The sequence below is a fragment of the Crinia signifera genome, unplaced genomic scaffold, assembly GCF_055691185.1.
Source record: "Crinia signifera unplaced genomic scaffold, ASM5569118v1 HAP2_SCAFFOLD_146, whole genome shotgun sequence".
NCBI classification, from domain to species: Eukaryota; Metazoa; Chordata; class Amphibia; order Anura; family Myobatrachidae; genus Crinia; species Crinia signifera.
The window spans coordinates 58,982-74,977 of NW_028142039.1; the positions used below are offsets into that span (position 1 = coordinate 58,982).

At 51.2% G+C, this 15,996-nt stretch overlaps 1 protein-coding gene and 1 long non-coding RNA gene across 2 annotated transcripts; one reads left to right on the forward strand and one right to left on the reverse strand.

Annotated features, from left to right (window-relative positions):
* Positions 1-241: 241 nt before the first annotated feature.
* Positions 242-3,014, forward strand: LOC146053286 (uncharacterized). The gene is made up of 7 exons (XR_014467725.1): positions 242-305; positions 552-573; positions 669-699; positions 1,455-1,487; positions 2,027-2,071; positions 2,227-2,274; positions 2,879-3,014. It is a non-coding gene; the product is annotated as an uncharacterized LOC146053286 (long non-coding RNA).
* A 7,644-nt stretch (positions 3,015-10,658) lies between these two features.
* On the reverse strand, positions 10,659-15,699 carry LOC146053285 (protein kinase C delta type-like). Its single transcript, XM_083167980.1, has 3 exons — positions 15,494-15,699; positions 14,555-14,773; positions 10,659-10,758 (listed from the first exon to the last, which is right to left on the reverse strand). The coding sequence occupies exons 1-2, from the start codon at positions 15,632-15,634 to the stop codon at positions 14,612-14,614; spliced, it is 303 nt and encodes a 100-aa protein (XP_083024106.1). The 5' UTR covers positions 15,635-15,699; the 3' UTR covers positions 10,659-10,758; positions 14,555-14,611.
* Between the last annotated feature and the right edge of the window lie 297 nt (positions 15,700-15,996).

Sequence of the window (15,996 nt, forward strand, 5' to 3'; positions counted from 1 at the left end):
TACCGAGTCTATTACAATAACCCCCTTGGGTTATGGTAGATCTCTGGGCAGGTTTAAGGTTAAAATCAATGGTAAACTATTTCTCATTCCCTCTGCAGGAGATGGAGTACAGATACTTCATGTGGAGTGTCATGAAGCACAAAGTGTGAGTGTTGTTATTACTCCTCATCTGTATAACTGAGTGCTGTCAGATGGCCCATCAATTCCAGTCCCTATAATATTCTGTATATTCTGTTTCTAGGGAATTTCCTCAAAAAGTCCCCAAGCTCAACTGGGTGATTGGCTATAGATGCCCAAAGCCTTTTGTAAGTTATTTACATTTCTTATATCTATGTCTCTCTCTATGTGGCCATTTATTATGTAATAATATTACTTATCCCCTAAATGCATGTAGGAGGGACCCCAGCAGGAATCTCCGATCCCTTGTGCGTTCTCTGCTGTCCCCTCACTCCCCCAAATGCAGCCCTATATACACACGCAGGAATGGTGACACGTATGACACACATTTAATGGGTTATATTGTCTAATAATCTTCTTTTTCCCCTCTGCAGCAGGTTATGGTGCCCATACCAGGTACGCCCTGAGATGTTACTAATTACCTTTTATTATATACAAATTGTTGTCGTTTTATACAATAAACCATGTAATATCCTCATTTTATTCCTCAGAGGTGTCACCAGGGAAGGAAGGAGAAGTGAGGTAATTATATCATTTTATTACTTGGACAATATTAGGGGCAGATTTATTAAGCTTGGAGAAGAGATAAACTGGAGATAAAGCGGAGAAAAGGTAAAAGGAGATAAAGCACCAGCCAATCAGCTCCCAACTGTCTTTTTCAAACACAGCTGATTGGCTGATGCTTTATCTCCTTTTACCTTTTCTCCACTTTATCTCCAGTTTATCTCTTCTCCAAGCTTAATAAATCTGCCCCTTAGTCTGGTAGAACCGGGCCTCCGCATGACGTCGTTAGGTGACCTTTCATCACTTGTCGTCGTGTGGGGCTGATTCATACCTGTGGGAAGAGTCAGCCCCACACCATCGAACGTATTTCCTCCCTCCGTGTGCAGTGCGGTGTAAGCCAATAGTAACCTAGTGCTGCGATGGCCGTAGGAAGATCGAGTGCTGATGACGTCAGCAGCCATTCCTCCCAGCGGCCGGGCCCGTCTGCTTTTTTGTGAAAGAACGGGGGGTGAAGCCTCCCAAAGAACGCTAGGGTGACGCCCACACACGCAGACTGGCTTTTAATCAACCAGCGTACAGCCTGCGATTGCGGGCCATCGCCAGCTGTGACCGCATGGCGGGCTTGTGCATGCGCGTTTCTCTGATAATCTAATCATCACATAATCCATTCCTAGCCTGCAGAAACGTACTTACAGAATATACAATAATAATTATAAGTATTGCAGGGATCAGCTGCTAACTGTCACTTCTTTTCTGTTCTGGATCTGTTATAGGCGGGTGATGTTCAACAATTGGACCTATGATGGGTAGGTATCTGATTGGCTGTATTATATAAGAATTAAATAAGTATCTGTTCACTATAAGAAGTAGCCAGGACTTACTTTTTAGAAAAACGGTGATGGCTGATTTGAAGGCGGTCGCTGATGTCATGTGATGTCATCCGCCTGCCCCGAGTAGGCAGGGGCATGGGCTCCGCCCAGCATTTCTATGGGTGCGCCCACCATTTTTGTGGGTCCACCCATCGACACCCCCTGCCTGTCAAGAAAGAAAAAGTTATCTGAAGCTGCTCGCAGCCAGGGCCTGCATGACAATGCGCAGACTCAAACATTGGCCAAAGGGTGCGAATTCAGACCTTCTGAATCGGTGCCTAGATCTATCACACAGGCAGAGGTCAGACCATGGGATAGAATTACTAAGCAGCAGCATTTACCATCTGCTGATTCTCTGCTGATCATGTAACAGAAACACAACTGTGTATAGTGCGGTAGTGTCATGTTGTGTGGATCACACTAATGTGCTGCTGAGCTTTGTGTATCACCTCTAATTATTATTATTATTCTAACAGAGAATGTGGCCAGGACCCCGACACCAGTCCCAATATGTCATCTGCGTAAGTAGCTGTTATGTTTCTCTAACATGTGCCCGGCTTACACATGGTAACCCCCGCACCAGGTATTAGTCATGTGTACCCTGTATATACAGCCCATGGCATATACAGTCTCTTCCATTGCACAGTCCTATAATATAATCTCTGTTCTTTGTTAGTAAACCAGCGAGATTCAGCAGCAAATGGTGGAGGACGCAAGTCACCAAGTGAGTAGTAACCGGATATTGGCCGTGAGTAAGACCTGATCGGGCGATTATCGTATGACCGCGCATGCAAACAGCCGTCCTTGTGATTACAGCCAGTGATTGGCTAGCCATTGTTATCCGTACAAAAAGTTGATTGACAGGCGAGGGGAGTAACACTGGCGTGTTTCTGGCGGTAGGGAGGGCTGCTGATGTCACCAGCGGCCTCATTCTCCTCATCGCCATTGCAGCGCCAAGTAACGCCTAGCTTACTCAGCGCTGCCACCAGATGGGAAAACCATTCCATGGTGAGTGATTGTGAATGGTCCTCTCCTCCCGTGCCTGGCTGCGATCATGTGTACATTGGCGCGGGAAGGGGGTGTTTGCGGTTGGCAGGGTGGCCCAGGTCTGAATCTGGTGGTAATCCCTTCTCATTCCAGCATTACCCTATAGTAAGGGCTATATGACATGGGAGCGGTGGTGACGGGGACATTACCAGATATGGCACCATGATTAATGTAACCTATACCAGGCGGTATGAATGGGGGTCAGTGATCCCTGATAGTGCCTCGTAGTGATTGTATGTTGGCAGGTGATGTATAGAAATGCTCATTCTGTCCCATTGCAGATTCTTCACCTGTTCCTGCTGCAGACCGCGCGCCTTATAAGGTAAGTACACAGGAGCATTGTCACAGGGGTACTGGCTGCAGTACAGGCCAGCGGCTTACTGGCTCTCATCACCACAGCACCACAGTAATGTCAGGGACGTCCCCACATTGTCTCTAGGATAGTTACGGTGGTCTGGCCTGTTGGGAACTTTACATTAATGTCATGTAGTCAGAATGATAATTGCACAGCGAGAGCCGCGGTCTATAGCATCAGATTACTTCCCAGTCCCCTTATGGATAATAACCAAAACTACACCAGATCCTTCCAACGTTACACATAGAGCAACACTATATATGTACAGCACAGTTACTGCACCCTATCCCCATATTAATGTATTCCATAATAACTAGCCATTTCCCAATAGGCACATGATGTGTGGTGGGCGCCGCCTGCTGGGGGAGGGGGGCACAACACAACAAATGTAATTCATGCAATGGCAGAGCAGTCTGGGGATGGGGGTCAGTGTGTCTGGACCCAATAACACGCAGTCTTATTGTTACAGCGACTTCCCTCTTATAACACCCTGCCCACATCCTGTTACCCCCTGACCACATCCTGTTACCCCCTGACCACATCCTGTTACCCCCTGACCACATCCTGTTACCCCCTGACCACATCCTGTTACCTCCTGCCCTCATCCTGTTACCTCCTGCCCTCATCCTGTTACCCCCTGCCCAAATTCTGTTACTCCCCCTGCCCTCCTCCTGTTACCCCCTGTCCCCATCCTGTTACTCCTCTACCCTCATTCTTTTACCCCCTGCCCTCATCCTTTTGCTCCTCTACCCTTATCCTGTTACTCCCTCTGCCCTCATCCTGTTACAACCCCTGCCCTCATCCTGTTACCGCCTGCACTAATCCTACTACCACCCCCTGCCCTCATCCTGTTACTCTGCTACCCTCATACTGTTACCCCTGCCCTCATCCTGTTACTTCCCTGACCACATCTGGTTAGCTCACACCATCATCCTGTTACCCCCCTGCCCTAATCTTGTTACCCCTCTGCTAAACATTGTGGTACCCCCTGACCACATCCTGTTACCCCCTGACCACATCCTGTTACAACCCCTGCCCTCATCCTGTTACCGCCTGCACTAATCCTACTACCCCCCCTGCCCTCATCCTGTTACTCTGCTACCCTCATACTGTTACCCCCCCTGCCCTCATCCTGTTACTTCCCTGACCACATCTGGTTAGCTCACACCATCATCCTGTTACCCCCCTGCCCTAATCTTGTTACCCCTCTGCTAAACATTGTAGTACCCCCTGTCCACATCTTGTTACCCCCTGCCCTCATCCTGTTACTCCCTCTGCCCTCATCCTGTTACAACCCCTGCCCTCATCCTGTTACCGCCTGCACTAATCCTACTACCCCCCCTGCCCTCATCCTGTTACTCTGCTACCCTCATACTGTTACCCCCCCTGCCCTCATCCTGTTACTTCCCTGACCACATATGGTTAGCTCACACCATCATCCTGTTACCCCCCTGCCCTAATCTTGTTACCCCTCTGCTAAACATTGTAGTACCCCCTGTCCACATCTTGTTACCCCCTGCCCTCATCCTGTTACCCCCCATCCCTCATCCTGTTACTGCCTGCCCTAATCCTACTACCCCCCTGCCCTCATCCTGTTACTCCGCTACCCTCATCCTGTTACCCCCCCCCCCCGCCCTGGCAACATCCTGTTACCTCCTGCCCACATCCTGTTACCCCCCTGCCCTCATCCTGCTACTCCGCTACCCTCATCTTCAATTCCTGGAGATTCCCCCCCCCCCCCCCACACACACACACTGTCATGTGCGCGGGCGCTCCCGGGAAAGTGGGCGTGGCTTTGTAAAACCTGAGCAGACTTTCCTACTCCCCCTTCCCCTTTGAAATCCCCCTACCCTCATCCTGCTACTCCGCAACCCTCATCCTCAGGGTTGCCACTTCAGGCATCTTCAATTCCTGGAGATCCCCCCCCCCCCCCCCCCCAACACACACACCGTCATGTGCGCGTGCCCTCCAGGGAAAGTGGGCATGGCTTTGTAAAACGGGCATGACCTCTCCAGAAAAGTGGGTGTGGCCTCTAATACAGACATGTATTAAAGTCGCTATTGTTACATTTAATAACACATTTCCCCTACTGACAACTCCTACACAGAGATACCACCAGTGACAACAACTTCACAGCAACCTCCCCACCCCCTCACTTCTCTAACATGCAAATCTGCCCCAAACACTGACCGTTCACACACACAAATCCTCCCCTTCACACTGGCCTGACCATTTCCTCAGCTGACAGCACAGACGGCACTGCCCTGGGACTGATACACAGTAGCAGCCGGCTTATCTCTCCTCCGAGGCTCAGTTTGGGAGGAAGCACTGCTGCAGCATCCTAAGCTGTTGGTTGCACAGTGCTCCTCCGTCATCTCCTCTCCTGCGACCCAGTTTAATATTTCTGGAGGCAGAGGGAGCTAGCTGTGCAACGAACAGCAACTCACAAGTGCTGGAGATGCACTGTTCATGCCCTGTGACTTTTCTGGCACCCGAAGCTCACGCTCCGCTGGAACCACCCTCCCTATGCCCCTATGCACCATAATTGCCTACTTCTGAAAACTAGTTTCAGGAAGATTATAGTTAGTAATAAAATTTTCGCAAAGTGCCCCATTCAGGGGGTGTGTCATGCTCCTCCTAAAGAACGTGTCTATTTCCATATATGGAGAGATTGTGAGATTGTGAACGTGGCACCTAGAAGAGTGGGTGTGTACTGCTACATCTGAGAGGAATCTTTATTACTACTACCAAATGTAGATGATCCCAAAGCAGTTAGTAAGAGATATTATACTTGCTAAAGTGCTGGGAAATGGTGCTGTGATTCAATGTAAATGTATCTACAGAGTATCTCTCATTCCTTTTTCCCCAAAAAATGTAACCGTGTAATGTGGGCTAGGTGACATGAGGGAGATTGCTAGACTAATGAGGGAGAGAGGGAGATTGCTGTTAATTCAGGGAGTCTCCTGCAGAATGCAGGAGGGTAGGCAAGGTGCACACTCAGTTGGGAGGCTGTGGAGGCTTTCAAAGTCACCCGGATTCCGGGAGAATCCCAGAATCCGGGAGACTGCAAAAACATCCAGGAGGGTTGCCACCGATTCAGGGAGAATCCAGGAAATCCTGGAGAGGTGGCAACCCTACTCATCCTGTTACTCTGCTACCCTCATCCTGTTACCCCCCCCTCCCCCATTGTGTAAATGCATTATAGTGACTGTATCTTGGCATGTGATGTTAAATACAGTAAATCTTCGTTCTTTCGAATTGCAGATACAACCAGCAGTACTTATATGTGTGCGTCTGTATGTATGTATATATATGTATGCATATGTATGCATATGTATATATATGTATGCATATGTATATATATGTATGCATATGTATGTATATGTATATATATGTATGCATATGTATGTATATGTATATATATATATGTATGCATATGTATGTATATGTATGCATATGTATGTATATGTATATATATGTATGTATATGTATGCATATGTATGTATATGTATATATATGTATGTATATGTATGCATATGTATGTATATGTATATATATGTATGCATATGTATGTATAGATATATATATGTATGCATATGTATGTATATGTATATATATGTATGCATATTTATATATATGTATGCATATGTATGCATATGTATATATACATACATACAGTCACACACACCCCGTGGGGGTCATTCATTGATTGCTGCACTGCTCCTGGCGCGGCTGCTCACCGGTACTGCGGTCTGTGGAACGGAAAAACAAAGTTGTGATTCACATTCAATCTATCTGTAATTGCCTTTCTTATTACCACCAATAAACAGTGATGTCATCATTACACGGTCTGGTCACTTACTATTGATACTTGCAGCTCACATAACGGAGGTTATTCTGGTTGACTCAGAAGGCTGCAAATCTCGCTGTCTTTGGCACACCGCCCCTTCGCACACCACGATCCCCTGCAGGCATGTGAATGGATGTTTTGCATAAACATCCATTCGCAGCCTTGCGTGCAGTGACAATATCATTTTATGGTTGATGACCATCGTATGATTTTGCCAGCGCGCAGATCTGAGACACCTCTGTGGTGTCTCAGATCTGCGGGCACCCTGACATCCGCTGCCCTACCCCCACAGCATCGGGGAATTACCATGGGAACACACAGCATTTTCATGGAAACGCCCATGAATCGCTGGGCATTCCCATGGGCTGATCCCCCGGCCCGCCGCCCCCTACCCGCACTGTTTTGTGCGAGCACCCGGTGAATAATCTATTCACTGTGGCCACTCGAACATGCGCAGTCGCAAAAAATCGTTCCCCCCGCGCGGTCTCGCCCATTATACTTAATGAGTAAAAGGTATTTCAGCTTTGAAGCATATTGGGGCTGTGTAATCTGTGCTGGATGGACCCATCGTATATATTGACCTGCTGTGGGGTGTAATGGGGCCACACCCGATAAATTGGGTAATATTCATCCCTGTAGAGTCGGAGATACCCCCAGGGCCGGCGCTACCCACTCACCAGAGCCTGCAAAGCAAGGAGGCGCTGTGTTCCATAGGCGCTTCCCTGCTCTGCGACTCTACTGAGTCTGCCACTGCACAGAATGGGATGTGCGTTGCTGCTGCTGCGCCTGTCACAGTGTGTCGCAGCGCTGGCAGCAGAGGGGAGAGAGGGATGAGTGCAGCAGCAGCAGTGGGTCGGGACACTCCGGAGGACAGCAGCACCAGCAGGGGAAGTCCTGGTCTGCAGAAAGGTACAGGAAGTATAAACTGCGCTAAATATAAAGAAACAGTGTATGACATAAAAATGTACAATTTAATATATGAAATGCATAAAAATCAAATCAATAATCACTCAGTGCATTGGACATGAGTGTAATGCAGCCCATACACGGTCCGTTTTCGCCGGCTCCGTTTAGTACTATGCGATGCGCGCTCCCGCGCATCACATAGGCCCTTATTCAGATCTGTGCGCACACGGTGCTCCGGCCGCACAAACCAATCCCCGCCCACGATACGGATCGCCACGGCCGTCCGTACACGGACGGCTGGCGATCCGCAAGAAAATGGTGGGGCGTACGCCTCCACCATGGTGGGAGCTGCCCCCTGCATTCGATGGTCGGCGACCATCGAAGGCAGGGCCGCACGCCCCACCAGGTCCCGCAAGCTGAGACCACACGGACAATCGTCCGTGTGATAGCTTGTATGGGGGCTGAGAGCTGACATCCGGCGACGTCAGCTTTCCGCCCCCATCACTGGCGTCATACCCTCATTAGCATGCATACGCCCCGCGTTTGCATGGGAACGCCCATGAAACGCGGGGCGTATGCATAGGGAAATGAGGGTATGAAGCCCCTCACGCCCCTATACGCCCCCTTCGCGGCGGACGAACTACGTCTGCGGCGAATTGGGCTGCACATGCGCAGATTGACCTCTGCGCATGTGCAGACTGAAAACATCGGCGGTACGGCCGCACGCGGGCCGTACCGCACGATTCAGAATAAGGGCCATAGTACGGTACAAAAAGTATGTGCTGCACATACTTTTTGTACTAGGTACACATCGCATTGGATCACAGTGCTGCACAAGGCATGCACTAGGGATGCGATCCGATGCGATGCGTGCTAATTAAGTGCCGAACGGATCCGTTAAACGGACCGTGTATGGGCACCTTATGGATGATCACCCTTCCTGTGTGGTCCACCAGTACTGGGGAAGTCCTTTTGGTTATAGAATTGTAATATCCAGTAAATGGGAAGTGGGGAGGTCTCTTCCTCTCCTTTACCAATATGGAACCGGGTCTGTTAGGAGGTGGCGTTCCTCCAAAGGTGGTGCTGCCGCAGTGAGTTTAGTATTTGCTACAGGGTAAACGTAGGAACATAATTAGCAATTCCATATTTATCAGTTGTATACTTTTGTTTGCAGTGTGTCTGAGTTCCCCAGTCTTGCTTCTCACAGACTGCATCACCAATTGCACACCTCAGTCCTGGTCTGCACCTTCCTTCCTCACTGTGGTGCTGAGCCCCTCCCCCTGATCTCTGCATCAGGGTCAGGACAGCATGTGACAAGCAGTGATTGGAGGAGCTCGGCACATACTGATTCGAAGAGATCCCCTGATTGGTGGAGCCTAGGGATGGCCATCGATGGTTGCTATTGATGGCAATTCTGCAACTGGCCATCAATAGTGCTAAACTATGCAATGGATGACCATCGATATTTTTACATATCGATGGTCATCCATTGTGCTTGATTGATTGGCCTGTGGGTCAATCAAATCATGGGGGGCAGAGCTTTGCGGGTGTCGGGAGCGGAGCTATGTTCCGTGTCCCAGCCATATGAAGAAAAAAAAACATTGTTTTGCTGTTCCATCGATGGAGGGAAACCATCTGGTTCTCCCCCATCGATGACAAAAGTATTCGATATCGGCCATGAACCATCAATGATTTCAAATCATCGATGGTCGATGGCCATCCCTAGTGGAGCCTATTATTCTCCACTGACCCCTGGAACACAGAGGATCCCACAGCTGAGCACATGGCTTCCTCTGTAAGTTACTGCACCCAGCACCTTGCCTCCTCTGCCTCTGTAGCTCCTGCCTCTCTGCAGCCTCACTCTCTCTCCTCATCTGTCCTACCCCCTCCTTACCCAGCATCTGTCCCCCTCTCCCTAGCCAGTACCCCCGCCCTCTCCCTGCCCAGCATTTGTCCCACCTTTCAATGCCCAGCATCTGTCTCCCCATCCCTGCCCAGTATCTGCCACCCTCTCCCTGCCCAACATCTGTCATCTCTCTCCCTGCCCAGTATCTGCCCCCTCTCCATGCTCAGCTTCTGTCCCCCCTCTTGCCCAGTATCTGCCCCCCTATTCCTGCCCAGTATCTGCCTTCCTCTCCCTGCTCAGCACCTGTCCCCCCTCCTGCCCAGTATCTGCCCCCCTCTCCCTGCCCACATATGCTCCCCCTCCTGCCCAGCATCTGTCTCCCCTCTCCCTGCCCAGTACCTGTCCCCCCTCTCCCTGATCAGCACCTGCCCCCCCCTCCTGCCCAGTATCTGCCCCCTATCCCTGCTCAGCATCTGTCCCACCTCTCCCTGCTCAGCATCTGTCCCCCTCTCCCTGCCCAGCATCTGTTGCACCTCTCCCTACCCAGTATCTGCCCCCTCTCCCTGCACATTATTAGCCCCCTCTCCCTGCCCAGAATCTGCCCCCTCTCCCTACCCAGCATCTTTCACTCATCTCCCTTCCCAGTATCTGCTCTCCTATTCCTGCCCAACATCTGTCCCCCCCTCCCGCCCAGTATCTGCCACCCTCTCCCTGCCCAACATCTGTCATCCCTCTCCCTGCCCAGTATCTGCCCCCTCTCCCTGTCCAGCATCTGTCCCCCCTAATGCGCAGTATCTGCCCCCCTCTCCCTGCCCAGCATCTGTACCCCATCTCCCCACATCTATACCCCCTCTCTCTCTCCCTAGCATCTGCCCCTCTCTCCAGATCTGTCCCCCTCTTTTTGCCCATTATATGCTCATCTGCACTAACTAACACTACTGGGAGTATAATGTATAATGGGCAATACTACTGTGGGTGTTTTAAGTGGCAGCGCTGTTGGCATTATGTTTAAGGCACACTACTTATGTGGGCATTGTGTATAAGGGACACTACTATGTGTATTGTGAATCAGAAAAATGATGAAACTTACTGCCGCCATATAACAACCTGATCAATGATGGCTACAATTCCATGCGGGGATTCTGGACAAAGCCGAGACTTGAACCTTCAAGGTAGATAAGCGCAATCCAGCCTCCAGGCCCTTCTGTAAGAAAGATAGGATCTGAGTCAGGCGGTAAATCCTAGGATTGAAGTGGCGAGTTCTACACCAAACAAAGTAGGCCCGCCAAACACGATGGTAATCCCTCACCGAGGAAGCCTTCCTCGCTCTAAGCAGGGGCTGGCAACTTTTAGCCTAGGGGGCAAGTCCAGAGCACTGGCCCATACCCCCCATCATTCTGGAAAGCTGAATGCTTGTGCGCGCTGGTGGCGCACAGAAAAATTAGGCGTGTGGCCTATCATAAGGGGGCGTGGCGTGTACCTTGATTGTATTGTGTACCTGCAGATTGCACATTGTGATGCTAATTACACATTATGCCGCACACCTTGATGCCCATACTGTGATGGCAATTACCCAATGCTCCCCACACCGTAATGCCCATTACGCCCCATACCATGATTCCCATTACACCGCACAATGTGATGTCCACAGTGCCAGATTTGCCCCCACCGTGCCAGATATTCCGTCACAGTGCCAAATACACATATGCCCCCACTATGTGTGCTTCCAGAGCACGGCCACGGCTACAGGAAGATGGCCACCGGCCTCCTGCACTGAGGACATGTCCTCAGTGCAGGGGGCCGGCGGCCATTTTCCTGTAGCCTCGGCCGTGTTCTGGAAGCCGCGGCCAGCGCAGGAGGGCTGCCTGTGCCAGGAGGAGGTGGATGGTGACCAGCGTGGCCCGCAGCCAGTGACTGGCTAAGCGGCCCGGTGGGCACATGGCACCCTGCCCCCCAGCCCGCCCCTGCCTGGATCACCCGTACAAAGGGACCACTGTCCCTCCTGGAGAGGGTCATATGGGAGGTATGCAGTGTGTTTGTACTAAGGTATATATAAGTTCTATATATGGGTGTTCTGTGGACTCAGTGGTGCAGTGCTGTGTGTGTGTGTATCCGTGTGCTGGGGGAGGGGGCTCAGTGGTGCAGTGCTATGTGTGTACTGCTGTGGGTATCAGTGTGCTGGTAGGCTCAGTGGTGCAGTGCTATGTGTGTATCAGTGTGCTGGGGGGTCAATGGTGCAGCACTATGTGTGTATCATTGTGCTGAGGTGCTCAGTGGTGCAGTGCTGCGTGTAAGTGTATCAGTGTACCGGGGGGCTCAGTGGTGCAGTGCTGTGTGTGTATCAGTTTACTGGAGGCCTTAGTGGTGCAGTGCTATTTGTGTATCAGTGTGCTGGGGGTGGGGGGCTCAGTGGTTCAGTGCTATTTGTGTGTCAGTGTGCTGGGGGGCTCAGTGGGGTAGTGCAATGTGTAAATCAGTGTGCTGGGGGGCCTCAATGGTGCAGCACTGTGTGTATCATTGTGCTGAGGTGCTCCGTGGTGCTGTGTGTGTGTGTGTGTATCATTGTGTTGGGTTGCTCAGTGGTGCAGTGCTATGTGTGTATCAGTGTGCTGGGAGGTCAGTGGTGCAGTGCTGTGTGTATTGGTGTGCTGGGGTGGGCTCAGTGGTTCAGTGTTAAGTGTTTATCAGTGTGTTGGGGGGGGGGGGCTCAGTGGTGCAGTGCTATGTGTGTATCAGTGTGCCGGGGGGCTTAATGGTGCAGCGCTGTGTGTGTATCAGTGTGCTGGGGGGGTTGGCTCAGTGGTGCAGTGCTATGTATCAGTGTGCTTGGGGGAGTCAGTGGTGTGGTGCTATGTGTGTGTGTCATTGTACTGGGGGGGGGGCTCAGTGGAGCAGTGCTCTGTAATACTTTGCTGGGGGGTTCAGTGGTGCTTTGCTATGTGTGTATCAGTGTGCTAGGGGGTCAATGGTGCAGCACTATGTGTGTATCATTGTGTCGAGGTGCTCAGTGGTGCAGTGCTGTGTGTGTGTGTGTGTGTGTGTGTGTCTATCAGTGTACTGGGGGCTCAGTGGTGCAGTGCTGTGTGTATATCAGTGTGCTGGGGGGGCTCAGTGGTGCAGTGCTATGTGTGTATCAGTGTGCTGGGGGCCTTAGTGGTGCAGTGCTATTTGTGTATCAGTGTGCTGGGGGGGCTCAGTGGTTCAGTGCTATTTGTGTGTCAGTGTGCTGGGGGGGCTCAGTGGGGCAGTGCAATGTATGAATCAGTGTGCTGGGGGGCCTCAATGGTGCAGCACTATGTGTGTATCATTGTGCTTAGGTGCTCAGTGGTGCAGTGCTGTGTGTGTGTGTGTGTGTGTGTGTGTGTGTGTGTGTGTGTGTGTGTATCATTGTGCTGGGGGGGCTCAGTGGTGCATTGCTATGTGTGTATCAGTGTGCTGGGAGATTCAATGGTGCAGTGTTATGTGTGTATCATTGTGCTGGGGGGCTCAGTGGTGCAGTGCTATGTGTGTATCAGTGTGCTTGGGGGCTCAGTGGTGCAGTGCTGTGTGTATCAGTGTGCTGGGGGTGGGCTCAGTGGTGCAGTGTTAAGTGTATATCAGTGTGCTGGGGGGGCTCAGTGGTGCAGTGCTATGTGTGTATCAGTGTGCGGGGGCTCAATGGTGCAGTGCTGTGTGTGTATCAGTGTGCTCAGTGGTGCAGTGCTATGTATCAGTGTGCTGGGGGGGTCAGTGGTGAGGTGCTATGTGTGTGTATCATTGTACTGGGGGGGTGCTCAGTGTTGCAGTGCTCTGTAATAGTGTGCTTGGGGGGTTCAGTGGTGCATTGCTATGTGTGTATCAGTGTGCTGGGGGGTCAATGGTGCAGCACTATGTGTGTATCATTGTGCTGAGGTGCTCAGTGGTGCAGTGCTGTGTGTGTGTGTGTGTGTGTGTGTGTGTGTGTGTGTATCATTGTGCTGGGGGGGGGCTCAGTGGTGCATTGCTATGTGTGTATCAGTGTGCTGGGAGGTTCAATGGTGCAGTGTTATGTGTGTATCATTGTGCTGGGGGGCTCAGTGGTGCAGTGCTATGTGTGTATCAATGTCCTTGGGGGGCTCAGTGGTGCAGAGCTGTGTGTATCAGTGTGCTGGGGTGGGCTCAGTGGTGCAGTTTTAAGTGTATATCAGTGTGCTGGGGGAGCTCAGTGGTGCAGTGCTATGTGTGTATCAATGTGCCGGGGGCTCAATGGTGCAGCGCTGTGTCTGTATCAGTGTGCTCAGTGGTGCAGTGCTATGTATCAGTGTGCTGGGGGAGTCAGTGGTGAGGTGCTATGTGTGTGTATCATTGTACTGGGGGGGGCTCAGTGGTGCAGTGCTCTGTAATAGTGTGCTGGGGGGGTTCAGTGGTGCATTGCTATGTGTGTATCAGTGTGATGGGGGGTCAATGGTGCAGCACTATGTGTGTATCATTGTGCTGAGGTGCTCAGTGGTGCAGTGCTGTGTGTGTGTATCAGTGTACCGGGGGGGAGGGGGGCTCAGTGGTGCAGTGCTGTGTGTGTGTATCAGTGTGCTGGCTTGGGGCTCAGTGGTGCAGTGCTATGTTTGTGTCAGTGTACCGGGGGAGGGGGGGGGGGGGGAATCAGTGGTTCAGTGCTATTTGTGTGTCAGTGTGCTGGGGGGGAGGGCTCAGTGGGGCAGTGCTATTTGTGTATCAGTGTGTTGAGGGGATCAGTGGTTTAGTGCTATTTGTGTGTCAGTGTGCTGGGGGGGGCTCAGGGGGCAGTGCAATGTATGGATCAGTGTGCTGGGGGACCTCAATGGTGCAGCACTATGTGTGTATCATTGTGCTGAGGTGCTCAGTGGTGCTGTGTGTGTGTGCGCGCATCAGTGTACTAGGGGGCTCAGTGGTGCAGTGCTGTGTATCAGTGTGCTGAGGTGCTCAGTGGTGCAGTGCTGTGTGTGTGTGTGTGTGTATCAGTGTGCTGTGTAATAAACCCTGCCCTACACAGGGTGGTATACTACCTGGCTGTTGGTGTAATAAACCAGCGCTGCTCAGAATGGCATCTCGCTCTGATCTTCCTACTGGCCGGATGTCCCTGGCAGGGATCTCCAGGTGGTGCTGATGTACGAGATCCCACTGAATGCTGCCTGGTCTTGGGCTGGTATTGGTGGTCTCTGGGCCTCTGCTGCTTCCATCCTTTCCAAGCTGAGCTTTTTGGAGACAGCGTGTGTAATGGTTGGCTACACAGAGAGGATATAAAGGGGTGTCAGTGATCACTGCATCTGGCACTGGAATTAGTAAGCTGGGGACATTATGGAGAGGTTAGATGTCAGGCTCTTACAGCGTGGTCTCTATAACGTATAAATGTCACACAGATGTAGGAACCTGTCACTCAGGCCGTACATTACAGCAGTGTTACTGCAGACGCTGAGTTACTGCGACGTAACAAACTCCAAGACCTTTTGCTTTATAGAGCTTGGTAAATAGACTCACGTTTGCAGTCCCCATAGGAAGCTCTGGGGAAACGCGTCTGTGACTGACACCAGAGGGAATGAGGATGGGGGTGCAGCTGACTTGGAATATTGGCTACGAGAGTATGTTAGTAATAGTCTCCTATGTCTTATGCTAGGTACACGCTGTCCATACTGTTATCTATGTCATCGGTGATGTGGGAGCCATGATATATCGCATACACACTGACATCACCCGCTCCGTACCTGCAGGCGTGGACTACACCGTCAGTACTGAGCTGCATGTACAGGCCACAGGGAGGGGTCAGTAACGATGTGCGGGATGAAGCATCACTAACGGCATTGAGCGCACACACTGTATGATTTGCGCTATATAGCGATATTGTCCATGCTTACAGTATATCGCCCAGTGTGTACCCAGCATTACACTTGTGCAGCATTTAGTCCCACCCTGCCCAGGAGCCCATAGGCGTTCTGTGTGGTACTTACTGGCGCAGGTATGTAGGGGGGTACAAGCTTCAGTTCCTCCAAAGAGGCCCAGTCCATGTCCTCAAAGAACACGTGGCGGCGGATGTTTCCATGGGCTCCGAGGCGTCTGGATGGATCCCGCTGGAGGAGCTTCTTCACCATGTTCCTGGCAGCAGCGCCTGGTGCGGCAAACAGTCTCCGATGGTAGTCAGGCTTTCCGGTGAGCATTTGTGTCAGGATAACTCCGAATGAGAACCAATCCACAGCGGCGCCGTACTCCTCGCAGGCCTCTATCTGCAGTACCAGAGCGATGCCAGTTACCAGCTTATTCACCAGCACTTTTACCATTATTTGTTACGTCATTGTCCCTATATATCAGTCCTCATAGGGGTAATGCTGTGATTCACGGCACACATGTGTTACTGTATGTGACATGTAATAATGGGCCTGATTCAGGGCACACATGTGTGACTGTATGTAACATGTCATAATGGGCCTGATTCAGGGCACACATGTGTGACTGT

Coding starts and splice junctions, on each gene's coding strand:
- LOC146053285 (XM_083167980.1), bottom strand. CDS start 15,634: ATGGTGAAGAAGCTCCTCCAGCGGGATCCATCCAGACGCCTCGGAGCC. Junction 14,774..15,493: donor CCCCCTACATACCTGCGCCA/GTAAGTACCACA, acceptor CTCTCTGTGTAG/CCAACCATTACACACGCTGT.